This window comes from Elephantulus edwardii, unplaced genomic scaffold (genome assembly GCF_000299155.1).
Source record: "Elephantulus edwardii isolate Elephantulus edwardi_28Jun2011 unplaced genomic scaffold, EleEdw1.0 scaffold00100, whole genome shotgun sequence".
Taxonomy (NCBI): domain Eukaryota; kingdom Metazoa; phylum Chordata; class Mammalia; order Macroscelidea; family Macroscelididae; genus Elephantulus; species Elephantulus edwardii.
Window position 1 is genome coordinate 6,511,565 of NW_006399850.1, and position 27,494 is coordinate 6,539,058.

Here is a 27,494-nt window from a genome sequence, read left to right on the forward strand (position 1 = left end):
TGGAAACTACAGAATAATATCACTGATTCCACATCAAGCAAGATTCTACTGAAGACTATACAAAAATGACTAGAATACCACATTAGCAGAGAACTGCCAGAAGGTAATTTAGAAGTACCAAAATATAAAAGTTTAATGGTCTTAAAAATATAAATTTTAATCATCTTTAAAATATAAAATTTAATGGCATCTATTTCTGGTGGTCAAAATCTCCAACTCTGGGTTTAAATATAAAATAACCACTATTTTTAAAACCTACACTGAACTCGATTGATCATTCACTGAAATGGCAGTCAAGATTAAAATATTCTCTCTTGATCACTTGCCAGACATCAAGGTTTGAGTCTTACCTTTATTTCCAATGTACCACCAAAGCCCATCTTAAATTGTCCATGCATATCTTTAGTAAAGACTCTTTGAAAAGTTTGCTTGAATAAGGAAGTGTTGAAAGAATCACCCATTACCATGTACCCTCTAAATGGAAAGAACAAAAAATAAAGTAGGTGAAAAAGGTACATGTGTAAAAACAGAAAATTAAATTACCATCAAATTCTGAAGATAAAAATTCAATCTAAGTTTAATTGATTGCTTCTGCATTTTAATATACTTCCCCTAAAAAAGAGACTTAACATCTTCCTCCCCAACAAATAAGAATATAAAGATCATGCAAATAAAAAGTTATCTTAAATCAGATAAAACCATTTTAAATATAAAAACTGAGATAAAGACATGTGACGGTCAATTTTATGTCAACAGGAGTAGGTTGTAATGCACACTTGGTAGGTCAAACACTAGTCTGGTGTATATAGGTATACTATAGAGGTATTTTGTCAATGTCATTTCATTATCATTTAGCTGACTTTAAGTAAAAGACAGTATCCTCAAACAATGTAGGTGAGCTTCACTTGAAGGCCTTCAGAGGAAACTCTATGGTTTTCCTTTTCTAGATATATAAGAGAAACCAATATCCAGAGAAAAATTTATACATAAATGTTCAAAAGCAACATTATTCACAATAGTAAAAAAGGTAAAGTGCAAATATCCATAAAACAATGGATAAAACAGAAAGTAATGTTATCCATACAATGCAATGTTCTTGAATGACATTGGATCCTTTACTCATTTTTTATGAAGAAATTGATTATTTTATCAAGGAACCTTGGAAACATTATATAGAGTGAAAGAAAACTCAAAGTAGCTCAGCCATGAAATGGGAACCTACTCAGAGCTGATCCTCCTGCAGGCTTACAGAGGCTGTAACTCACACGGGAGAAGATTGCTCATCTTTCTCCAGAGGAGCCACTAGTGGATTTGAATTCCTGGGGAAGCACCACCTTTGGGTTAGCAGAGCAACTTCCTATGGACTACACCACCATGAGTGAAAGAAGACAAGAAAATAAATACCGTATGATTCCATTTATATGAAATACCAAGAACAGGTATGTCTAGACAAAAAGAGTTCAGTACCTGCCTACAGTGGATGTGGGGCTAGTGGGAAGAGGGACTGCTAATCATTACAAAATGTCTTTCTTGGGAAAAGAAACTGCACTAAAATTAAATTACAGTGATGACAACTGGTTTCCTTTCACCTGGAACAACAGAGGAAGCTGAAGAATCAGGCATAGGAAAATACACAGTAAGTGGATAACTGACTCCATGTGTCCTTTGTCATGAGACCTGAACTGCATGGTGTCAGCTGTTACCGAATATTTTATTCAAAGATTTCTTAAGAGGAATTCCAATTAAGAAGGCAAAAATTCAGAAAAGAACTTCAAATTATCATAGAATACAAACTTCCTAGGACCATAAAGATTGGCTGAATTCTTGACATTACTGTCCTGAAATAATCTTTAAATCTTAAGCCAAAACTCTCCACAGAAGTCTTCTTAAAATCAAACAAGAATACGGTATATCTAGTAAAGAATATTCTGTTCTGAAGTATTCTGTTCTTTTAAGATCAATATTGTATTAATTCAAATTATTAGATAGGAACTGTAGGGGGAGTGAGTCTGTTTAAAGGAGAGAAACAATTCAGAAACAATAGGCAAGAATGACTGTATAACTCAAAGAATGTAATTATGAAATATACATAAATGGTTGAGTTGTTTCTATATTCTCAGTTACAACTAAATAATGAAAATTTTAAAAGAATCACAGTGATTCTTTTGAAATATTAAGAGCTCATGGAACTGTACCATTTAAATGGATGATATGTGAATTGCATTTCAATAAAGTTGATAAAAAAGAAATTTGAGGGCAAGGTAATTATCTTTTCCAGATTTTATGAGAAAGATTAAAGTGAATTGTACTGAATATTAAAAAAAAAAAAAACCAAAAAAAACCCCACCCTGACAATAGCTGTTGCCTAAAGATGACAGATAATGACTGATTTCCCCCTCAAACTGTTAATATTGTTTACTGCATAATTTATAATTAAAATTATTTAAATACATACCCAGTAAGGTTGGGGCAGCATTTCATTTCCAGGAGGCCTGTCTGATCTAATGCACATGCATAGATATCAATAACATGACCAGTTGTAGCAGCTCTATTAGCCAATGCTTCAAAATGCTACAAAAGATTTTTAAAAATCAAATTAAAATACCACATAAACTTAATCATCCTACAAAATGTTTTCTATTAAAATATCTAAATCATCAGGGAATGAAATAAAAATCTATTTTAAATATTATTCTCATTTCATGTAATAGCTAACAAAACAGCCTAAGTAAGTCTAAGATTTTCATGTTCTTTTCTTTAAAAGCCATTCTTTCGGTGCAACCACTGTGGAAGGCAGTATGGCGCTTTCTCAAAAGTGGCAAATTGAGATACAATTTGATCCAGCAATTCCAATACTGGGAATATACCCCAAAAAGACCATAACTGACATCCAAGCAGATATATGCACACCCATGTTTATCGCGGCTTTGTTCACAATAGCAAAGAGTTGGAGACAGCCTAAGTGCCCATCAACAAACAAATGGATAGAGAAGCTGTGGTATATTCACACAATGGAATACTATGCTGCATTGAAAAACAAGGAACTCATGCAATATTATTCAAATGGGTGAGCCGGGAGGACATTATGCTGAGTGAAGTATCCCAGTCACAAAAGGACAAATACTGCATGGTGCCACTGTTGTAAGACAGGACTGACATTGGGGTTGGGGGGAGACTGAGAAAGATGGGTTCAATAATGTATATTACATTGAAACAGTTGAGGGAGAAAACTGTTTAAAAGGGAAATGTGATTAGCTATTTGTGTCATGACAGGAGTCCAAAGCAAAGGCTGCATAGTGGAGTGGACCTAGGGGGAGGGATTATAAAACAATGAAAAAATTTTTCTTTTACTTTTCTAAGAGGGTAGTGTACTACAGGGGAGGGTTGGGAGGGGAGAAAAGTGCAACAATGAATGAAATCCAAAGTCTCAGTAAATTTTCATTGAAATTAATAATAAATTAAAAAAGAAAATAAAAAGCCTTTCTTTCTAACAGATTAATTAAGTAAACTTGAAGAACAATGACAGATTGAGTATCACCCTGAAGGTGTAAAAACATAATAGAATAACAAATAACACACAGATCTTTCACTTGGCTCAACTAACAAGGAAAACATCTGAAAACAGAATGACAATTAAAAAATTTAGTGAAAACTTAGTTGGCAGGAAAAAGCAGTCTCACAGTAATGGAGTATCTGTCCTTAACTACTTTTTAAAAAAGGTAAATAAGGGAGCTCTGTGGCCTAGGGGCAAGGAGCTGCACTGCAATCCCAGAGGTAGGTGGTCTGAATCTACCAGATCATCTGTCAGAGAAGGAGGGGCAATCTCTTCCTGTACCAGTCAGATCCGCTTTGATGGTACACAAAATAATAATAATTTAAAATTTTTTTTTAAAAAAAGGTAATAAAAAACTGTTGTTGTTGTTGTTGTTGTTGTTATATGCCATCAAGTCGCTTGCGACTCATTGCGACCCTATGTACAACAGCCCTAAATTCTGCTCTGTCCTGTTTGTTTTCCCAGCAGTCCATGGTACATTCAATACTCTTCTCCAGCACCACAGCTCAAAGGCGTCAATTCTCCTTCTATCCTCCCTAGTCATTGTCCAACTCTCTCATGCAAAACAAGTGATAGCAAAGACCACGGCCTGTATCAGACACACCTTAGTCTCCAGAGAGACACCATTGCTCCCAACATGACTGTATTAAAAATTATCAAACAGAAAATTTAAATAATAATGGCAACTATCAGCAAACTGAATTTATTTCTGAATCAACATTTGTGAAAATACATTCACATAACAAAATAAAGAGCATTTATAAGAACAAAAAACAACTAAAGGAAAATAACTGACTATTCAGTCGAAGTACACTACATATGTTTAGAATATATGTCTAGGACAGCATCTTGGAAATGTAAACTGAAAAACTCAAGACATTTTCCTAAAAAAAATCAAACACTTTAAAATGAATATTAAAAATATCACACAGAAGTAAAACTTCTACAATGCTTGCTGGTCTCTCATATAACATTTTTATAAGAAAAATTGCTAATTTAGTTATCAAGAAAAAAGAGAGAACATTTCTCCAAATGTAAATTGCAGCTATGATATCAGGCTTTAAAATAATAATTTCTATTATTAATATTCATATTCTTCCTCTCCCATCAAGTGAATATTTATTTTCTAATAAGGCATAAAGACTTAACAATAAATTACCTTGGTTGCCTTTTTCACGTATTTGGCATTGTCTTTTTCAATGTCATGCCATGATCGTATAGGTGTCTTCAGTTCATCTCCAACTACCATTCCAGGACCCTGAGTAGCTGGACCACCAATGAACATCATAATATGAGCACCAGTGTTGGGAAAAGTACACTAAAGAGAAAAAAGTGATGATCAAAACTAGCTCAAAGGAAGATATGATATACATTTCAGATAAAAAAATGTTTAGAGGGGAGCTCTGGTGGCCTAGTGGCAAGAAGCTGCACTGCAATCCCAGAGGTGCATGGTTTGAATCCACCAGATGCTCTGCCAGGAAAGGAGGGACAGTCTCCTGTACCAGTCAGATCCAATTTGACGGTACACAGACACACAAAATAATAATAAAATTAAATTAAATTTAAAAAAATGTTTAAAAAAAATGTTTAGATACTCTTAAAGCTTTCTGAAAAACATCATTTCTTTTATTTCCTAAGAAACAAAACAATCCAATGTTCAAAACGAAATTTAAAAATAAGGACATAACACTAATACTACAAAATTCAGACTAGTGTGTATTGTCAGTCACATCTAAAATTAGGAAGATGTTTAAGTTTTACTTTCTATTTTAATTTCAGAGAAACTGTTTCAAAGAGCTACTAAATGATTATTCTTTTAAAAATTCCTATTTCCCATTATCAGTGATGATCTAATGATCCAAGTATGCTAATGTCCTACATTTTAAGCTACACATCAAACCAGGCACACACCAAAACTTCACTAAGGAAAAAACAAAACAGTTCTATAAGGGTCTGTATAGTTTTCACTTACTTGTTCATTCAGAGAAACATTTATTTTCCCATTATAAGTATTTTCACTGTTCACAGAAAAATGACAATCACAAAAAAAAAAACCCCTGCAGATACAAATTTTTAACATGTTTCTTCTGGGTGACCTAGTGGCAAGAAGCTGCAACTGCAATCTCAGAGGTGCATGGTTCGAATCCACCAGATGTTCTGCTGGAGAAGGAGGAAAAAATCACTTCCTGTACCAGTCAGATCTGATTTGACGGTACACACACACAAAAAAAATAATGAAATAAAATAAATTTAAAAAAAAAACATGTTTCTTCTGAAATCCTATTGTAAACAACAGTAGATTCCTAATTTTGAAATAACCTATAAACCTAAGCTCTATAAATAAGCCTCTTTCTCCTTCCAATAACTAGTCCTGGATTGAGAAGAAAAGACAAAATAAGAGAAAGCATCATCTTTTGTTTCTGTTGTGATTATTTTGGTTTTCATGCTTAAAACATAAGCATTACATATACTTTCAATTCAAGCAGATGGACTAAGTACTCCAACCTTTCTTTCTTTCCTCCCAAAATACTAGTGAAGATAAAAGACAGTATTTTTAAAAAAAGAAAAGAGTTTTCACAGCCTATAAAAAAAACCAAAAGTGCAGAAAATTTGAGGAATGCAAACAGATGATTAGATTAGACTGACAAAAGAAGTGAACCAATATATCCCATATACTAAAGGTCAACTAGATCTTCCCACCTGAGAAGCTCCAAATCTGCACACTTGTAGCTAAAAGAAAGATTAATGGATCAAAAAACTACAGTAGGCAGTTAATGGCTACCAAGAACTGCTCTATGTAGAAAGCGAGTGCAGAGAAGTTCCTTAGCCCAGAAATTGAATGCTGAGGGAGGATGAATAGAATTGGTTACAGTAAACATCAGAGGAAACAGGACAAGTCTTTAGCGTTTCTGTAATTTAAAACACTGATAAAAAAATTCTATAATTATTTTGTGTGATTATTTGAGGAACATAGAGATTGCACTTCCATTATTATTAAGTGTTTTTCTCAGGTCTTAAAGATTGCTGGAAGTTGAAATGATGGACTAAACATCTTTTACCTATCAGGGCAGGCTTTGTTTTGATCATGGAAAACTATTAAAGGCATGAAGAATCTGAGTTTTGATGCTTCTAATGGGACAAGGTTTTGGGGGGGGGGGGTTGGGGGGGAGGTTTTGGGGGGGGTTAATTCATTTCAATGAACATTTACAGAGATTTTGGATTTCCATTCATTCATTGTTGCACTTTTCTCCCCGCCCACCTCACCCCCACCCCCAGTTCACTCTTCTCTGAAAAGTCAAAGAAACATCATAAACGTTCACAGAATGGAAAGAGTAATGACAGTACTGTGGCATCAGGCTACTAGCTCCTCCAAATTGATGAGAAAATTAGTTCCTTGAAAGTTTATTTTGCCTTTTATATGTGATAACCGAGTCAGGATCATTGTTTTTTCAATAAACACACTAATAAAAATAGAATTTCAATAAACTTTTGGGGAAAATGAATATATGAATATATATATATATATATATATATATATATATATATGAAGTAAAGAAAGAGGAGAGGAAAAGCGAAAGATGAAAAGATAAAGCATTACACATACACACACAGATATAACTATATATGTTGTGGTTATGTACTGTCAAGTTGGAACCGACTCATAGCTGATCCGTCAGTGGGTTTTCAGAGGCAGTAAACTATACAGGCGAATGCCTATCCTGAGGAGCAGTTGGTAGATTCAGACTTTGTGCCTAACTCCTAATCACTAAGCCACCAGAGCTCCCTGTATACATACACATATATACATGTAAAGGGAGTTCTGGGAGCCTAGTGCTGAGAATTGGGCTGCAATCCCAAAGAGTCAAAATTCTCAGCCACCAACTGCCCAGTAGAATATAGATGGAAATCTCCTCCTGTGCGATTTACTGCCTCTGAAAACCTGCTGAAAAGTAAGCTATGAGTGAGGTCCAACTCAACAGCACACAACAGCAACAATACAGATGTAAAATCTGGTGGCTCAGTCCCCCAGATGCACTAGGGAGCTTCACTGTTAACCAAAGGCAGTGCCTCTCCAAAGGTACAAATCCACCAGCCACTCTTCAGGAGAAAGATGGACAATCTCCTTCCATGTGATTCAGAGCCTCAGAAACCTACTGGACAGTCAGCTGTGAGTTGGTTCCAACTCTACAGCAAGAAGTCACACTGAGTTGAGGTAAAGTAAGAGGTATATTCTTTGAACCATTCTTGCAAATTTTCTAAAAAATAAAAGAAAAATAAACAGTAACACATCATTATTTGATTTGTGAATCAATGGTGACTCGTGGGAAGCCTGTATGTATAGAGTAAAACTTATCTATAGGATTTTCAAGGCTGCGATCTTTTGAAAATAGAGTCAGACCTGCCTTCTGAGAGGCACCTCTGAGTGGTGTTATTAGGCTAACAACCAAATGCTTGACCATTTGTACCACTCAGAGAATCTAGTAACAGATTATACCTCAGAATATAATACTAATTAGTTCACAGAGAAAGTAATAAATAAAAGAATAAAAGGAAAGTTTGAGAAGGTACAGGATATTGACAGTTTCAAAGATCCTCACATACAATGCTTTATTACTTACAAAGGATGGAGGGAATGTAATTCTATAATAAGAAACTGACTTCATGGCGTGGTCAAAATCAGTATCACCAGGAGTGCTACAAATGACAATTGTGGGTTATCTCATACACTGCAGTAAGAACACATTACTTCTCTGACACTTGTGCCAATGATGCCGGCTTGACTCAAATCATGAAGACATGCCAGGAAAATCCAAATCAAAGGACAAAAGAACTGACTTGAATTATTCAAGGTACTAAAGTCATAAAGGTCAAGAGTTCCAGAGAGAAGATAAAAAGATTTAACTGCTAACTAACTGCAATGCATGTTTATGAAATTAATCCTTTTAATAAAAAAAAATTATTAGGACAAGTGGCAAAGTCTAAATGGTGGAGTCTGAGCACGAGAGAGTACTACTGCTCAACAGAGGTTGTGGGGATGGTGCAGGGTCTCACAAGGCTTCCATCTGTTGTACATAAGGTGGCTCTGGGTCAGAGTCGACTAGACAGTACCTAACAACTGCCTCAGAGTTAATGGTTAGGCTTTAACAGTTGTGGTGTGTACAACATCCTGCTTTACAGGAAATACAGCTGAAGTACTTAGGGTACAAAACATTATGTCCGCAATTTAATTTCAAACAGTTCAGGGAAAAAAAATGTTCTTTGCAGAATATCTGGAACTTTTCTGTACATTCTATATTATTTCAAGTTTTAAAAAAATTTATTTTTAAAAAACTCTTCTAATTAAGAAGCTAAGATAAAAATGGAGTGTAAAAATTCTAATTCTTCTTTTTTTAAAACTTCCCAAATCCAACCACTAGAAAAAGTAGGAGGACTATCCTTCCAAGTCCTCTCTCTCTCTGCACAAAAAAAGATAACAGAACTTTTTAGAAGTACAATCATATACTCACTGATTTGATTTCTTTCACTCAACATTCCCTTGTATATACTATTGCACGTGCGCACAAACACACACACCCCTATATTCCAGAAAAGAAAAACCCATCTTTTCCCATTACCTACTTCAAGCAACCCTACAGCTATGGAAAGTGCCACACCAGAGGAGCGCAAAGGTCTCTTTCCCTGTGGGACAGGCCAAGGATCTCGCTGAAGTTCTCCCAGTAGATCTGTGAGATTCATGTCTATTTTTTGCACTGGCTGTAAGAATCTACAAAACAAAACCAAATAAAGTATCATTTAAAGTATTTGTGGATTAAGGTTCTATTTTCTATTACGTGCAAGAGTTAGGGTTAAAAAGTTAAATGGCAGCAAGCTCTGGTGGCCTAGTGGCAAGAAGCTGCACTGCAATCCCGCAGGTGTGTGGTTCAAATCCACCAGATGCTCTGCTGAAGAAGGAGGAACAATCTCCTCCTGTACCAGTCAGATCTGATTTGATGGTACACACACACAAATAATAAAAAAAAAGTTAAATGGTGAAATAAAACTGAGTTATGTTAAAAAAAGTTAAATGGCTTATTTTCTTAAAAATAAAGTAAAATTCTCAGTTTGAATTCACCAGATGCTCTGCTGAAGAAGAAGGGGCAATCTCCTCCTGTACCAATCAGATCTGATTTTAGGGTACACACAAAAAAAGTAAAAATTTTTTTTAAAAAAGGTAAAATTCTTCCAATGCACTATGAGTTCATGGGTCTTAAAATTTAGTATAATCACAATTGGCTGGAAGGCTTGTTTAAAAACAGACTACTGGTCTCCAGTAGTAGGTCCTCTGAGGAGGACCTGAAGCGCTTGCTGCAGAGGGTCAAGGACTGTAGGCTCCAATATGGACTGAGGTTCAATGTCAAGAAGACAAAGATTCTCACCACTGGACCAATTGGCAGCATCAGGATGGATGGTGAAGAGACTGAGATTGTTCACAGCTTTAGTTTGCTTAGCTCCACAGTCAACACTCTTGGCACCAGTAGCCAGAAAATTAAAAGGCGTATTGCCATGGCAAAGTCTGCTGTTAAGGGACCTCTCCAAAGTACTGAAGAGCAATGGTATCTCTTTGGAGACTAAGGTGCATCTGATACAGGCCATGGTCTTCACAATCACCTGTTATGCATCAGAGAGTTGGACAATGACCAAGGAGGACAGAAGGAGAATTGATGCCTTTGAGCTGTAGTGCTGGAGAACAGTACTAAGAGCACCATGGACTGCTAGGAAAACAAACAGATTCATCCTGGAAAGGGTTAAACTGGGTGGCTCCTTGGAGACAAGGATTCTGAGGCTCCGTGTAACATACTTTGGACATGTTGTAAGGAGGAACCGGTCCTTAGAGAAGGACATCATACTTGGGAAGGTGGAGGGACAGCGCAGGAATGGAAGGCCCTCTATGAGGTGGAATAATTCAGTGACTGGCACAGGACAGAGCAGATTTTAGGGCTGTTGTACAGAGGGTCGCTATGAGTCACAAGCAACTTAACAGCACATAACAACAATTGGTCTCCACCTTCTAGAGTTTCTAAGTCTGAGTTGGGTCCCCATGAAATGTGGATGCTACTGTGAACTGCTCAAAAGAGAACACATAATCAAGTACTACTTGATAACATAATCTTTCCTTGACCAATCTAGTAAACTTTAAAGCTACTTGTATTAATTATGAGAAGATACATCAACACAGTTTTAGTGCTATCATCTCTGATAAGGAAGAATACGGAAAGATACTTCTGAGGTTAGCTGGGCAAGAAGTGTTTGAGGTCTGCTTTTGCTTGGCTGCCTTCCAACCACAAAAATGACATTTTTCTGAACCTAAAGGTTCAGAATCAGTTATGTATCAAAATGTAAAGTACTCTTTTTTTGTATTAATGATGATCTAAACATTTCATTGACATGATTCAGCCTCAACTCTTTAAAAAGCAGTACTACTACAATTATGGGATTGATCATGGTAGAGATCATGACAATGGTGCAGGACAGGGGAGGGTTCCAAACTGATGTTTATGGGATGGGTACAAATCACTGTCAATGAGGCCTAACAACAATGCAACACTGCATTCTAGTTCTATTTCCGGAAATATTTAACAATAAAGTATTCCCAAATGCCAAGGTATGGAATGCTTGAAATAGCTGCACGAATCGTAAAGTTCTCCCTGCTAAATTCAAATATTACCTATTCGAAGGAGGTGGCTGCTGCACTTGAGGACCACGTGTTGCTTGAGTAACAGGTACCTTTGAGAGGCCAAGCATTTCCTGTAAAGAGAATCTGTGTTATATTTATTTAGTTACTTGTAAAAAGATTAACAGATTTTCATGAGCAAGTGTTAGACCCAGAATTAGAAACACAAAAATAAAGAACACAAGGCCTTTTTCCTCAGATGGTAAACAGTCTAGTTAGGGGAGACTGTCAAACAACAATGAAGAAAATAATCACTATGAAAGAGCAAGGTGTTCTGTGGGCAAAGGAAATGGTAGATGGGTACTAGCTCCAGGAATATTTTATTTATACTCACTCACTGGTGACCCTATAGGTTTTCAAGTGGCTATAAAACAGATAGGGAGTTCTAGTGGCTTACTGGTAAAGAATGGCACTAGGAACACAAAGGTATGCAGGTGAAATCCACCAACTGCTAAAAAGGATAAGGATGGGCAATCTCATCCTGTGTGATTTACTGCCTCTGAAAACCTGCTGGAGAATCACCTATGAGCTGGTCTGACTCCACGGTATACAACAACAATAAAATGAAACTGATGGCAAAACAAAATTTGAAGTCTTTGTTACAATAAAATTGCATTAGTCATTCATAATATAATATAGGGATATTGTAGCTAATGTTAGATGGATCTTGGCTGAAAGCAGGGAATACCAGAGGAATGTCTGTGTTTCATTGACTACGCAAAGGTGTTTGACTGTGTGGATCACAACAAACTGTGGCTGACTCTGAGAAGAATGGGATCTCAGAACACTTGATCGTGCTTATGGGAAACCTATACTTGTACCAGAAGGCAGTCTTCAGAACAGAGCAAGGAAAACACTGCATGGTTCAAAATTGGGAAGGGTGTATGCCAGAGATGTTTTTAATCTATATGGAGAAAACATTATCCAGGAGGCTGGGCTCTACCAGAAGAAATGTGGCATCAGGATTGGAGGAAGATTCATCAATAATGTGCATTGTGCAGATGACACAACCCTGCTTGCTGAAACTGAGGAAGACCTGAAGCGCTTGCTGCAGAAGGTCAAGGACTGTAGTCTTCAATATGGATTGAAACTCAACATCAAGAAAACAAAAATTCTCACCACTGGGTCAAGTGGCAGCATCATAATAGAGGTGAAGATACTGAGATTGTAAAGAGCTTTAGTTTGCTTGGCTCCACAGTCAATACTCTTGACACCAGCAGCCAGGAAATTAAAAGACTAATTGCATTGGGAAAGTCTGCTGTTAAGAGATGTCTGAACAGTACCGAAGAGCAACGAAGTCACTCTGGAGACTAAGATGCACCTGATAACAGGCCATGGTCTTTGCAATCACTTTCTATGCGTCAGAGAGCTTGACAATTACTATAGATGAGAGAAGGAGAATTGATGCCTTTGAGCTGTGGTGTTGAAAAGGAGTACTGAATGTACCATGGACTAAGAACAAACAGGTTCATACTTGAGAGGATTAAACCAGGCTGCTCCTTGGAGGCAAGTATTCTGAAGCTTCATCTGACATACTTTGAACATGTCGCAAGAAGGTACGAGTCCTTGGAGAGGGACATCATGCTTGGGAGGGTGGAGGGACAGAGCAGGAGAAAAAGACCCTTGATGAGATGGACTGACTCAATGACTGGGGTAATGGAGGTAGGTGTGTCAGAGACAGTAAGATTGGCACAGGATAGAGCAGGGTTTAGTGCTGTTGTACACAGGGTCACTATGCATCTCAGACAATTTGATGGCAGATAAAAACAACAATAACATAATCAGAGGCATTTATTGGCATAGAGATGCTGACAGAGATCAGAGCTACCATTTTTATTGTTTGGTTATTTACCTGTAGTTGTTTGGCAGACAGATCTTTTGTTCCCCTGAAGACATAGCTTTTTGAAATGCCCTCACATCCAAGTTCATGAACCTGTACCATTCTTCCAAAAGTAATAAGTCCAACCAAAGCTGTTGGTGGTAAAAGACTTAAAGACATCTGCATGGATTCCTTGAGGGCTTGTAAATCTTCATCCTCCATACAAGTATCAACCACATAGAGGAAGATCAAAGGCATCTGAGGCCCACGCTATTAAAAGAAAATTAATTAATAGGAAAAAATAAGTTGTTTTGTTTTTTTTTAAAAAGATTTTTTTTTTAAACTTTATTATTTTTGTGTGAGTGTACCATCGAATCAGATCTGACTGGTACAGGAGGAGATCGTTCCTCCCTCCTCCGGCAGAGCATCTGGTGAATTCGAACCGTGCGACTCTGGGATTGTAGTTACAGCTCCTTTCCATTAGGCCACCAGAGCTCCCGAAAAAATACGTTTTTAAATAAACACAGTAACAAACACTTCACAATATACAAGAATAGCAAAGAGAAAACTAACTAAATAATTTAAAACATATACAATGGAATTCTAAAAGTCATTTCAGAAAGAAAGCAATTCTACCATCTGTGATTAAGATATATCCAAAGCATAACACTGTTAAGCGAAAAAATATGGTTACAAACTCTATATAGAAGATATTTTCACCTCATTTTATTTAATTTTAATTCCTTGAGGGCTCATTAAGTATGACAAGTATTTTTTAATTATTATTTCAAAATTAAGAAAGCAGCAAATACGTATTTTAAAAGAAAATGAAGTAATTTTTACGAAATAAGCATCTAAGTCTAAAATTTATACTGGGAAAGGTCAGCAAAAGATAAAAGACCCTCAGGAAAATAAAAAAGATAAAAGACCCTCAATAAGGTCAGTGAAAGAGAGGAGACCCTCACTAAGATGGAATGACACAGTGGGCTCAACCACATTTAACAAAGCGTTCAAGAATGACAGAGATTGTGAGAACGGTGGAACAAGACAGGGCTCCAACCTATTGTTTATAAGGATGCTATGAGTCAACTAGATATCACTGAAGAGTAAAAAACCAGATTTTCAGAGAACTGATCAGGTTGGACTACCTCAAGAGACTCACAATTCTGTTTACTTTGCAGCATTCATAAAGGATGTTATTCTTTCTAGATTTTAAATGTATTGACACCTGTGGGAAACTATCCAGAGAAAGGAAAGAAATAGTTTTTCTAACAGAGATCAACACAAAAAAGATTTCATAAGCTATACTCAGGGATATAACAGCAGGCTTCACTATAATCCTGACATGTCATGTTTGTGGGCTGACCTTCTAACTACAAAGTAAAAGTGATACTTTATTGATCTACTCATTAGAAAAGATCATACCACTCTACCTAGTAAAATTCTGACCATCAAATACCTATAAGAGATTACGCAAATTGACCTTGGCAGTTATTATCTTTTTCATGTTCTACTAATTTGATTTAAGAAATAAAGACAATGCCTTTAAGATCTTATAAATTCATAAATTACTTATCGGATGAACTTTCTTAATTTTTTTTTTTTTTATGTTCTTACCAGAACGACATATTCAATGCTGGAAAACTGAGGTAAAAGTTCAGCTGGTTGATTCAATTCATATATGCCAGCATAAGTAGGTGGAAACTACAAAGAGAAAAAAAAATTTCTAACAAACCATTTGCCAGAGAGAGCAATAAAATTCTAAAGCAATTCTAATTCCGGCTCATTCTATGATTTCAAAACTGGGTATTTTCACCATATTAGAAATCGCTGTTTTATCTTTCTTTCAAATATGCTTTTTAAATTTTTTTTTATACTAACTTTTACTGGAACAGAGTTTAGTAACTACTTTTTTTAAAACATTGAAAAACTTTTCATTGTTGCACATTTTCCTCCCCTTCCCAAGCCCCCCCCCCAGCAATGCATGCCTTGTTGCAAACTGTTCTCCTATACATAATGCCTACTCATATAATCCTTTCTGACAGTTCTTCCCCTCATCGGATCTAATGCAGTGTCCATTCTTTTCCCTTTCTCTCGCCAATAGCCCCCAAGTCTGTCCTATTTTATATCAGCAGTGGTATGAAGTATTTGTCCTTTTGTGAGTGATATATTTCACTCAGCATAATGGCCTCCAGGCTTCCCCATTCTGTGTAATGTTTTACGAGTTCATAGTTTTTCAATGCTGTGTAATAATATTCCACTATGTGAATGTACCATAGTTTCGCTATGAATTCATTTGTTGATGGGTACTTGAGTTTCTTCCATCTCTTTGCTACTGTGAATAATGCAGAAATAAACACGAGTGTGCATACACCTGTTCGAGTCATGGCTCTGGATTCTTTAGGATATATTTCCAGTAATGGAATTGCTGGGTCAAATGATATTTCTATATCACCATCTTCATTAGTGGCTATGCCAAGTAACTATATTTTTAAAAAAATATTTTCAAAGATATCTTATAATTTATTATATTTTGAAAGAGCTGCTAACATTCTCTCAAACCTTCTTATTCATTTTTTTAATTTTATATTGGTATGCATACAAAATTCATATCTGTTGTGTTTCATTCATGTACACTATCTTTCATTCATGTACACACTCCTTCATTGACTGTTTCATAAGATCACTCCCATGCATTGTGCTTTATAAAATTAATCACCATTCATCTATGCCCACCATCACTCCACTTTTTTAAAGTCTCAACTTAGTATTTCCTAATTCCTTCAACTCTTCCCACCAAACTCTGCAGCCCGTGATTTCCCACCTGCCCTTTCCCCTCTTGTTCCCCCTTCATACCTGTATACACATACTACTAATTATGCTTCACTGGCAATAAAAGAGATGCAAATCAAAACCACAATAAAATACCATCTCATCCCAGTAGCAGTAACAATCTTTACAGGATAGCAAGCAAAACATTTTGGAGAGGATGTGGAGACACTGAACTCTCATATACTGTTGGTGGGATTATAAAATGGTACAACCAATCTGGAAGGCTGTTTGGCATTTCCTCAAAAAGCTGAACACAGAAATTTCATATAACTCAGATATTCCACTGCTAGGAATATACCCCAAGGAAAATAGAACTAAGACACAATATTTGAGACAGTATTATTCACAATGGCAAGAACACAGAAACAGCCTAAATGTCCATCAACAAATGAATGGATTGAGAAATTATGATACAGTCACATAATGAATTACTATGTAATATTCAGGAGCAGCAATTTTGTAAAATATTATGTAACATGGGAAAGGCTAGTAACTACATTTGTGTGACAAGAGTTGTACGTTCAACACAGAATTCTTACCTGATTCCTTTGGTAACAAAAATTGCAAGCCCAGAGTTTTGCTCGATAATCCACTTGGCTAATTTTAGAGGGGAAAAAATAAACAAATTTATTAGTTCAGATTTTAGTTCAAAATTTAATCAATTAACTTCTTCCCCAAACATTAATACAATCAAATTTATTTCCAATGTGATCACTTTTAAAAGTCATTTTTTTAAAAGTCATATCTTTTTATATGCTCCAATATCTAATCTTTAGCACATACTCACTCCCCTAAATAATGAATCTACATTATGGCTTTTAATATGTAGCAAATATAAAAAATATTAAAGTAATCTTATTTTCCCCTTCAAATGAATTTAGTAATATCTATACTTATATCTAGGAAACCGATTCATCCCATAAAAAAGATATTTACTGAATGCCTAATAAGTCTTTCTCAGTCTCACTGCTACAGAGTCGATTCTGACTCATAACCACCCTCCACGAGGTTTCCATGGCCCTAAATCACAAAGAGAGGAAAATGCCCATCTCTCTCCAGCAGAGTAGATGGTGGAATTTACCTGCGGGAGACACGCAACCTTTGCATCAGCAATACAACATGCAATGGGCCCGAGTTCCACCTGATATGTACCAGCCATTATCCCAGGTGCTGGCATAGACTATACAGAGTTGTACTGCTCACCCAAAGGTAACACCTCTTTGCCAGTTCCAGTAACAAGCTACTCTGCAGGAGAAAGATGGGCAATCTCTGCCCGTGTGATTTTACAGGCTCCCAAATACCCCTTGAAAATCTGTGATGAGTAGGTGCTGACTTGACAGCAATGAAAGAGAGAAAGTGATAAAGCAATGAATAAGACCAAAAGGTTCCTGCTCCGATGAAGCTTACAGTTTACAAAGGAATAATAGACAACAGATAAAAAGATGTATAAACATACAAGATAAATTAGTAAGAGATAGTAAAAATGGAAAATGATATACACATAGATCAACAATACCTAATTATATAAAATATAATGTATATGAATGATTGCATAAAACACCATACTGAATATCATTCAAAAACAGCTAAAACAGTACATAGACAGGGAAATGCCAGAAGTTCAAGTAGAATTTAGGAAGGGATACTACTGCTGATGCCAGATGGATTCTGTCTGAAAATAAATACCAGAAGAAAGTCTATTTGTACTTTATTAACTATGCAAAGGCATTCAACTGTGTGGATCATGACAAATTGTGACTGACACTGAGAAGACTATGCTCATGCAGAACCCATATCTGGACCAGGAAGCTACTGTGCGAACAGAGTAGGGGAACACAACATGGTTTAAAATTAAGAAGGGAGTGCATCATTGTTGTGTTCTCTCACCACACCTGTCTAATCTGTATGCTGAGAAAATTTTTTGAGAAGCTAGACTCTATGAAAAGAAATGTGGCATCAGGATTGGAGACCCATCAATAACTTACATTAAGTAGATAACACAACACTGCTTGCTGAAAGTGAGGAGTACTTGAAGCACCTATTGTAGAAAATCAAGGAAGGTAGCCTTTGGCATGGACTGTGTCTCAATATCAAGGAAAAAAAAATTCTTACCACTTAACTGATAGGCAACGTCATAATAGATGGAGGGGAGATTGAAACTGTCAACAGCTTCATCTTACATAGGTCCACAATTAACACCCTTGGTACGAGCAGTCAGGAGATAAGAGAACGCACTGCATTGGGAATACCTGCAGTTAGAAACCTCTCCAAATTACTGAGGAGTAATGAAGTCAGTTTGAAGATCAAGATGCATCTGATTCAGGCCATGGTCTTTCCGATCACTTGCTATGCATCTGAGAGCTGGACAATGAATAAGGATGAAAGAAGAAGAATTGATGCCTTTGAGTTGTGGTGTTTGAGAAGAGCACTGAACATCCCATGGACAGCCAAAAGAATAAACAGTTATGTCTTGGAGAGGGTGCAGCCAGAGTGCTAAAGGTTAAGAATGATGAGGCTTTCTTTGCCTCATACTTTGGCATGCTGCTAGGAAAGGCAATTCTTTGGAGAGGGGCATGATGCTAGGAAGGGTGGAGGGTCAGCAAAAGAGAGGACCCTCTAGGGGTGGAGTGGCACGGTCACTGCTCCAATGGTCTTTTGTGTGTCAGGAAGTATGAGGATAGAACAGGAGTCAGATCTCTTGTTCATAGGGTCATTATGAGCCATACTCAACTTGATGGCACCTAGCAACACATCAACATAAGAATGAAATACAATGTTTATGAATGATCACATAAAATGCAATGTACAGGAATGAAACACAAGAAATAAAGAGTTTGTAAACAAATCAAGAACAAAAATGCTTTCTAAAAAATAAAAAAAGAAAGATGGAAGAAGATTAAAGAGAGTCTAAGAAAGTTCAGGAGGAATATCTTAACACGTTGTTATGTACCGTTGAGACTGAACTAATTCCAACAGGTTTTCAAAGGCAGGAAATCACATTGGAGGAGACTGCCCATCTTTCTCCTGCAAAGCAGCTGGTAGATTACAACCATGTGCCTTTTGGTTGCAAAACAATTCCTTACCACTAAGTCACCAGAGCTACCATGGTTGTTGGGAGGCCATAGCTAATGGGAGGACTCCTTAACTGGATAGTTGAATGGACCTGAATAAGAAGGAGCCAGAAGGGAAAAATCTTAGAGCTGAGAAATCATGTAGACTCGTTAATTACTATACAAGTTTCAAGGTAAGAATAAATGTGATATGTTCAAGGACCTAAAAGAGTGCTCTAAGGACAAAGTGCAATTGTATGAGAATAAAGAAAACAGTACAAGATGGAAGCAGAAATAACGAGGCTAGATCAACAAGACGTTATACATCTTGATGAGGGAGTCTGAATTTTTCATTCCAAATATAACAGAAAGTTACTGATTCCTAAGATTTGGGCTTATAAAATAAAAGGAAGCTACAGAATTTTCATACACCATGCCTCTTGATTAAGAATTTCCTAATCACACACACTGGGCTGCTACAAAGCTAGCACTGGTGAACACTGATAATCCAACAGTACTTTTCTTTCCTAGAATATAACAGTCTTTATAGTGCCAATCCTGCATTTGGTCTCTTTATATTGATTATTCACTCACTACAACTAGTAAGTTTCTGAAATTGTACTGCTCTTTGGATTTCCCACTGTCCTCATTGTGACAGTTTTACATAAATGAGCAAAAAGAACACTATATTTTGAAACTCATAACACATTAGTATTTTCCTGTATTTTTAATTACCATAAAGGATTCAAAACTGCACGGCAAGTGGTCCTACTACAGAGAACAGGCTCATATTGAATGGGAGGTAAGTCAGGTCTCTCCTTGAGGGGTGTAAATAGAGTTGCCACTGGAACAACCATTCTCGTAGCTTCCAGTCGACTTGATGGCCAAACGTTCCAGCTAAATCGAACCCCATCTCGTTCTTCATTTTGTTGAATAAATTCCAAATAGGTTGTCATCATAAAGTTTGTTTCTTATCTATAACAAAATAAAAAGTTATTTACAAAAACATCTAGAAATTGATTAAGATAATACAGAACAAATTTGGTTATCCTATTTTCAGCAATATCAACTAGTAAAGAATTGTGGCCAAATTAAACTATTTCTCTTCAAAAATTTTAAAAAGCAGCAATAATCCTACTTAATACATATTTAAGGGCTCTCCACACCCAATATCCACTAGGCCCACTAAGACATTGTATTCTTTGAAATCATAAAAGCAAATACAATACTATATATTATCTTAAAACTATAGTAAGAAAATTCAATACTAACAAAAAAGATACACAGCAGTTGTACAGAATGCTTACGTATAACAAAATGTCTTTCAGGAAGAGTTTTTTTGGTTCAAAGTTGTAGGGTCATGGTTTCAAGGGTCTTCCCAGTCAATTGTCCAAATAATTTTTATAAGGTTTTTGTTCAAACTCCTAGTTCAGTAAGCAGTAACTGAGGTTTTAAAAGCTTTTGAGAAGTCACTCAAGACATCATAATTGATCTCTAGTCACTTAGAATAGAGGAAAATGGAGCCAGAAATGAACTAGAGATCTCACTGCCTCTATAAACTATTATGGCCAGCACCAGAAGAGTTCTGGCTACCATTACTGAATATTTTGATCAATGATCCAACAGAGGGATCTTTGATCAAAAGGACGAAAAATAAGGACATTAATTTCAAATTCTTATAGAAACTAGATTTATAGACTCACTGTGATGGAGGAAAGCCCCAAACATATTACTACAATAATCTTTAATCTTTAATCTTTAATCAAAACTATCCCATAAAGTCACCTTTAAAAAATAATTTAGCTCGTATAGTGAAGAACACATGCCTGTCCAAATCTCTCCAGCAGAAAGGCAATCTTATGACATGACATTTACAGCCCCTGAAAACCCTGTGAAGTGTTAGCTATGAGTTAGTTCTGACTTGACAGTGCACAATAACAACAACAGTAAAGTATGCAGGGAGCTCAGGGAGCTTGGTGGTAAGGAGCTACACCACCAACCCCAAAACAGCAGTTTTAATCCACCGGTGGCTTCACGGGAGAAAAATGAGCAATCTCTTCCTGTGCAACTTACAGAGTCTGAAAACCTGCAGGAGAGTCTGCTATGAGTCAGTTTCAAATCATAACAACAGCACATAAGAACAACACAACTATAAAAAATTCAGAGCATTCTTTTAAAGTGATAGCTAGGTGAGAATAAACAACCGTTAACTCTAAAAGCAGAGAAATCCAGGGAACAGAGAGACTACGCTAATGGTGATCCAATGATACAGGCAAAAAGAGCAAGAAGAGTAAAAGAATGCAAAGAATGCAACCGGAATTATACCTGCAAAAAATGTTGAAAGGATGTATATTTTGTTATGCAGATTTCTAACAAAAAAAATTTTTTTTCAAAATTTCATTCTTTGTTATCACTCCTGAAAATTATAGTGAAGAATAAATAAGATCCTATTTATTTGTGGACATATAGGAAACAAAGACAAAAATAAATAATATGATTCTGTTGTTACTGTTAGGTGCCGTTGAGTCGTTTGCAACTCATAGCGACCCTTTGCACAACAGCCCTAAACCCTGCTCTACGCTGTTCCAATCGCATTGCCTCAGACACACCCATCCCGATTACATATCATATATTGTTGTGGTGTGCCATCAAGTCAGAACTGACTCACAGCTGACCCTCCAGCAGGTTTTCAGAGGCTGTAACTCTCAAGGGAGGAGATTGCTGATCCATCTCCCATGGAGCAACAGGAGGATTAAAACTGCCTGGTTTTTGAGACTGTAGTGCAGCTTCTAGCCAGTAGACCACCAGAGCTCCCTAGCATATATTAGTCCTGTAAATTGCACTTCTCTAGAAAACATATTCTCAGAAACATAAACCACTAAAAACTCATAAAGTTTTTTACTCAGACAATGACAAATTTCCACCAAAACTAGAAGGAAATATTTAACGTTATACATAACAAAAAAGATCTTCCTAAAAGGCAGAAGATTAAAAACTATACTCTTCAATATGGATTGCATGTCAAAATCAAGATGCCAAAACTCTTACCACTGGGACCAATAGGCAACATCATAATAGATGGAGAGAAGATGGAAATTGTCAAAGACTTCATTTTACTTGGATTCACAATCAATATGCTTAATAGTTAAGAAATCAAAAAGGGCATATTATATTGGGAAAGTTGGTTATCAAGGACCTCCTCAAAATATTAAGGAGCAATGGTGTCAGTTTAAAGACTAATATGTTCATGATTCAGGCCATGGTCTTTTCAAGCACTTGTTATGTATCTGAGAGTTGGACAATGAATAAGAATGACAGAAAATCTGTATCTTTGAGTTGTGTTGTTGGAGAGGAATAATGAATATTCATCCCACGGACTGCCAAAAGAACAGGTATGTCTTAGGGAAAGTGCCTTAGAGGCCAGGATGGTGAAAGCTTAGTCTCACATACTTTGGCCATGTTGTTAAGAGAGGCTATTTCTTAGAAACATTATGCTTAGAAAGGTGGAGGATGGCCAATGAGAGCAGAAGACCCTCACCCAAGATGGATCGACACAGTGACTGCAACAACAGGCTCACATATATATCAGAGATAATGAAGAAGGCACAGATTAGGACAAGGTTCACATGTGTTGTTAATACGGTAGGTATGCATCATATTTGACTTGATGGCACCTAACAACAACAAAGTACACAAGAAAACTTTGTATTATTTTCACTATATTTCTATGTATCTAAAATTATCACAAAATAAAAAGTAGAACCCTTAAGACTACAGCTCTTAGTCATCCTCTGAACCTGGAGCAAAACTCTATGGGTTAATTGTTGTTGTTGTTGTTGTTGTTGTTGTTGTTGTTCTGTGCCATCAAATCGCTTACAACTCACAGCGACCCTATGTACAACATCCCTAAACTCTGCGCTGTCCTGTGCCAATAGCACTGTCTCTGACACTCCCATCCCGATTACCTCAGTCACTGAATCAATCCACCTCATAGACAGCCTTCCTCTCCTGCGCTGTCCCTCCACCCTTCCAAGCATGATGTCCTTCTCCAAGGACCGGACCCCCCCTTACAACATGTCCAAAGTATGCTAGATGGAGCCTCAGAATCCTTGCCTCCAAGGAGCAGCCCAGTTTAACCTTCTCCAGGCTGAATATGTTTTCATTTATGTCATAAAATGTTTAGAAGCCTTAATGAAAAGTCAGCATGTTTTATAAGTTTTTATTTAAATCAAAACTTTTTAAAAAAATTTCCTCAGATGTGCCTCCTCTGGTTTAGACAGGTAATAATTTATTGTGAAAATATAGGATACTTATGCAAAATAAATAAAATACCTGTAATTTAAAAAGTGAAATTCTCTGTTATATGCATAATCACTACCTTCTTTTGCAGAAAATCAATTCAGGATATTTTTTTAACATTGTAATTTATGGCAGCATTTTAAATTGTAATTCAAGAGGTTCAGTGTAATAATTTAAACTCAATAGCAAATGGAGAGGTGGTCTGGGGCTGCAGTGGCTGAGTACTTGACTGCTAATGAAAAGGTTGGCAGATCAAAACCACTAACCTCTGTAAGAGAGAAAGATGAGGCCACATCTTTAAAGAACCTGGGTATCTAAGAACTTTTCTTCTTTAATAAAAATTGGGGGGGAACATGTATTTCTTAGTTTAGCATGTCAGAATCCCTAAAACACCAAAATAAAACTGTGTAATCAAGAGGTCATGGATTTTTCTAGAGTGAATAAGCAGTAGAAAAATTCTAAACAAAGACTAAGAATGGTGGAAAAGGCTATCTTGAAGGTAAATATTGCAGGCAACTTTGATAAGGATAGTATGAAGTCTCAAAGAAAGTGGCTACTGCAGTATAACGACAAAGCAAAGGTCTAGTTTAAGCAGCCTCAGTTCTAACTCAACAGCAGTAAATAAAGGGAAGAAATCCATTTCAGTTCTATCTCAAGAAGCAGTATGAGAGAAACAACCTTATCTGGGAGAAAAACCTAGCTTCTAATAACAGCTTCCATTCTACAGATGTGAATAGAAATGCCAGGACCATGCAATATGTTTCATTATTCTCACAGGGTATAACGCAAATTATGTTATCTGCTTATTACATCTACAATGAAAATGCACCTCTGTGGGACATCAGCAAAAGCATTACAATACCTACAATGCAGGACAGGAAAACCTTGGATGTGATGGATTGACACAATAACTGAGGTAATGGAGGTAGGTGTCTCAGAGACAAAAGAGACTAGCTCAGAATAGAGCAGGGTTCAGAGCTATATAATAACTATGAGTTGCAGGTGATTCGACAGCACATAACAACAACAACATCTACAACATACTAACCAATCAGGCTTCACATAAACCACAAAAAATGCTCCCAGTGACTATTTTCTCCCAACACTGATAGTACCGAGGTATATAGCAATTTCTCAAAAACTAAATATTTAACAATATTTGCTGTCAATGGTAACATCTGAGCTTTTAAATAAAACAAAATTTTTGAAAACTTGTATCCCTTACCCTGAGCTTGACATGTACACACTGTAAGGATTTTTTTTTCTGCCGAGATCAGTGACAGTATAAGTGAATGTGATAGATAGATAGATAGATAGATAGATAGATCGAGATAGATAGAGAGATAGATAGATGATAGGTATAGTATAAACAAATACATCAACAATAAAAAGAAACACATTTTGTTTTGCAGTGAAACAGTCCCCAAATGATCAGGTCATGATGTTATAATATCATGCATGAGTGAAGTCACATTCAAAGTGCAGGAGAGATCAATGACTTTTAATGTGAGAGGGTACAAAAAGTTCATTTTCAGATTCCACAATACATTTAACCTTTAGTTTCTTAACTAAAAATAAAACTGTGGCATTTTAGAATGGTATCAAAAAAGAATATATACAATCAAAAGAACAAGAATAACTCAAACAAAGAAAGTCTGAGTTTAAAAAAAATTCCATTATCTGAAAAGACAACTAAAATCTTTTCCCTCTTCAATCACATAGCTACGGATAGATTTTCTTTAGATAACGTCAATAAAAACAATTACAATACATCAAATGCAGAAACCAATATGAAAATGCATCTATCTTTTATCAAACCAGTTAGGAGATTTCAATAGTGAACCATATAGCTAATTTTCATTATAAAAATATTAACATGTTCTTCTGGTTGGCAATAGAGTCGACTCACACACAGCAACCCCTCTGTACAAAACATCGCCTCATCCTGCATCATTCTCACAATCTCTGCTGTGTTCAACCAACTGTTGCAGTCAATGTACCAACTCATCTTGAGGGCCTTCTTCATTTCTTTAAAAACCCACCTTTTCCAAGCTTGATGTCACCTCCCAAGGATTGTCCCTTCCTGGCATATGCCCAAAGTATATGAGATGAAATCTCACCATGCTTGCTTCTAAAGAGCTCTTTGGCTGCACTGCACATAGTTGGACTAGAGGAAGAAGTGGCCTTTGTGCTGGCAATGTAACACCCTCTAGCCACTAGAGGCTCGTTGGGGGGGAAAGATGCAGTTTTATCCTGTGCTACTTACAGCCACTGAAAACCACTAGAGGGTCGGCTATCAGTCAATCTGGACTTGACAAAAGTAAATTTGAGTCTTCTGATACGCAGAAAAACCTGGCATCAAGATTATAGGAAACCTCAGCCCTGCCTGCTGAAAGTGAAGAGGATTTGAAGCACTTACTGAGGAAGATCAGAGACTACAGTCTTTGTTCTTGATAATGTTTCAAAATAAAGAAAATAAAAAGCATCACAACTCGACCAATAGGTGAGATAAGGGAAACGAAAAACAACTGGTGTTAACGTATATCTACTATTACAGTTCTTTCTAAAAATCAATAATTAATAATTTTTGTTCAATAATTTTCATTTCTAAATGGTAACTATCAAAATATAGAACTCATATAAGCTAATGTTCTCAAAATGTTTACGATCATAAAGACATCCTGAGAACCTCTGCCTTAAGATGTTTGGTCTTAATTCTTTCAGAGAACCTAACTGAAAAAGGTACATGAGACGTTTTGAAGTGTATGAAGACATTTACACTGAGGCAACTGCCGAGCTTAAGTATCTACAATAGTAAGAAGAACTCTACTTTACCTTCCTCTCCTTTGTGAGCACAAGTGTCCACTTTCTTCCTTGCTCTTTTTCCTTTCTAGCTCTCTAAGGTCATATTCATTAGCTAAATCATATCCAACATTGTTCTTACAGTCTCACTTTCCAGTGAGATCATGAAAAGCTCCTCCTGTTTCTTACAGCACAAATACCTGATCATGTACAAAACTTTTTAACTCCCTCACCTTTCTAACAAAGGAATTATGCAATCAGTAATTCTATTACAAAATTTACTAAGCCTGTTCTCAGGTACAATAGTGGTATATCTGAAAGTTCTTTCACAAACTTCTCAGAGCACTCTCTGTTAAGTACCTTTTTTCTCTATCAACATTTTTATAAAAAAAATCATAAAACCAGACATATATTACGCACAATGTTGTTGCTACGTACGTACCATCAAGTCCTAATCAACTGATAGCTCACCCTCCAGAGGCCGTAAATCACATAGGGTAGACTGTTCCTCTAATGGAGCAGCTGGTGGATTCAAACAGCCTACATCAAATTGGCAGCACAAAACCTTGCTACCAGGACATCATTGTTATTGTTATCCTGTCCCTCACTTCTGAACTAACTCATAACTGACACTCCAGCGGGTTTTCAGAGGCAGTAAAGGGTAAGGGAGAAAATTACTCATCTTCCTCCCAAGAAACAGCTGCTGGATTTCAATTGTGTACTTTGGGGTTTTTGAGGCTGTCAACTGCAACAGGGAGAGACTGCCCATCTTTCTCCTTAGGAGCCACCAGTGGATTCAAACTACCTCTGGAGATGCTTCGGATTTGGGTTGTTGTTGCTGTTGTGTACCAGATCAGAAAAGACTCATAGATGATCTTCTAGGGGATTTTCAGAGGCAGTTTAACTGCACGAAAGGTGATTGTCTTTCTCCTGAAGAGCAGCTGTTGTTGTTATGTGCAGCCAAGTCACCTGTGACTCATAGTGATCCGATGTACAACAGCCCTAAACACTGCTCTATTCTGTGCCAATCTTATTGTCTCTGTCACACCTACCCCCATTACCCTGGTCAATGAATCAATCTATTTCATCGAGGCTCTTCCTCTCTTGCACTGTCCCTCCACCCTCCCAAGCATGACGTCCCTCTCCAAGGACTGGTCCCTGCTTGCAACATGTCTAAAATATATCAGATGAAGCTTCATAATCCTTGCCTTGTGGAGCAGCTTGGTTTCACTCTCTCCAAGATGAACTCGCTTGTTTTCCTAGCAGTCCATAGTATATTCAAGACTCTACCTCAGCACCACAGCTCAAAGGCATCAATTTGCCTTCTATCATCCCTAGTCATTGTCCAGCTTTCTGATGTGTAGCAAGTAATTGCAAAGGCCATGGCCTTGATCAGGTGCACCTTAGTCTCCAGACTGACATCACTGC

The 27,494-nt window shown here is 36.7% G+C and overlaps 1 protein-coding gene across 3 annotated transcripts in view; it reads right to left on the reverse strand.

Moving 5' to 3' along the window:
- SEC23A (Sec23 homolog A (S. cerevisiae)) overlaps nucleotides 1-19,934 on the reverse strand; it is a 55,267-nt gene extending 35,333 nt beyond the window's left edge. Inside the window, exons 1-9 of one of the 3 annotated variants that reach the window (XM_006891566.1) lie at nucleotides 19,701-19,934; nucleotides 16,455-16,512; nucleotides 14,701-14,787; nucleotides 13,117-13,353; nucleotides 11,259-11,338; nucleotides 9,173-9,317; nucleotides 4,713-4,871; nucleotides 2,456-2,571; nucleotides 351-474 (exon numbers count right to left, since the gene is read on the reverse strand). In XM_006891566.1, coding sequence (XP_006891628.1) covers nucleotides 351-474; nucleotides 2,456-2,571; nucleotides 4,713-4,871; nucleotides 9,173-9,317; nucleotides 11,259-11,338; nucleotides 13,117-13,353; nucleotides 14,701-14,787; nucleotides 16,455-16,512; nucleotides 19,701-19,924 — 1,230 coding nt within the window. In that variant the 5' untranslated portion in view covers nucleotides 19,925-19,934. The remainder of the gene's footprint in view (nucleotides 1-350; nucleotides 475-2,455; nucleotides 2,572-4,712; nucleotides 4,872-9,172; nucleotides 9,318-11,258; nucleotides 11,339-13,116; nucleotides 13,354-14,700; nucleotides 14,788-16,454; nucleotides 16,513-19,700) is intronic. The other 2 variants (XM_006891567.1, XM_006891568.1) reach the window with 2 other exon arrangements.
- Nucleotides 19,935-27,494: the final 7,560 nt, after the last annotated feature.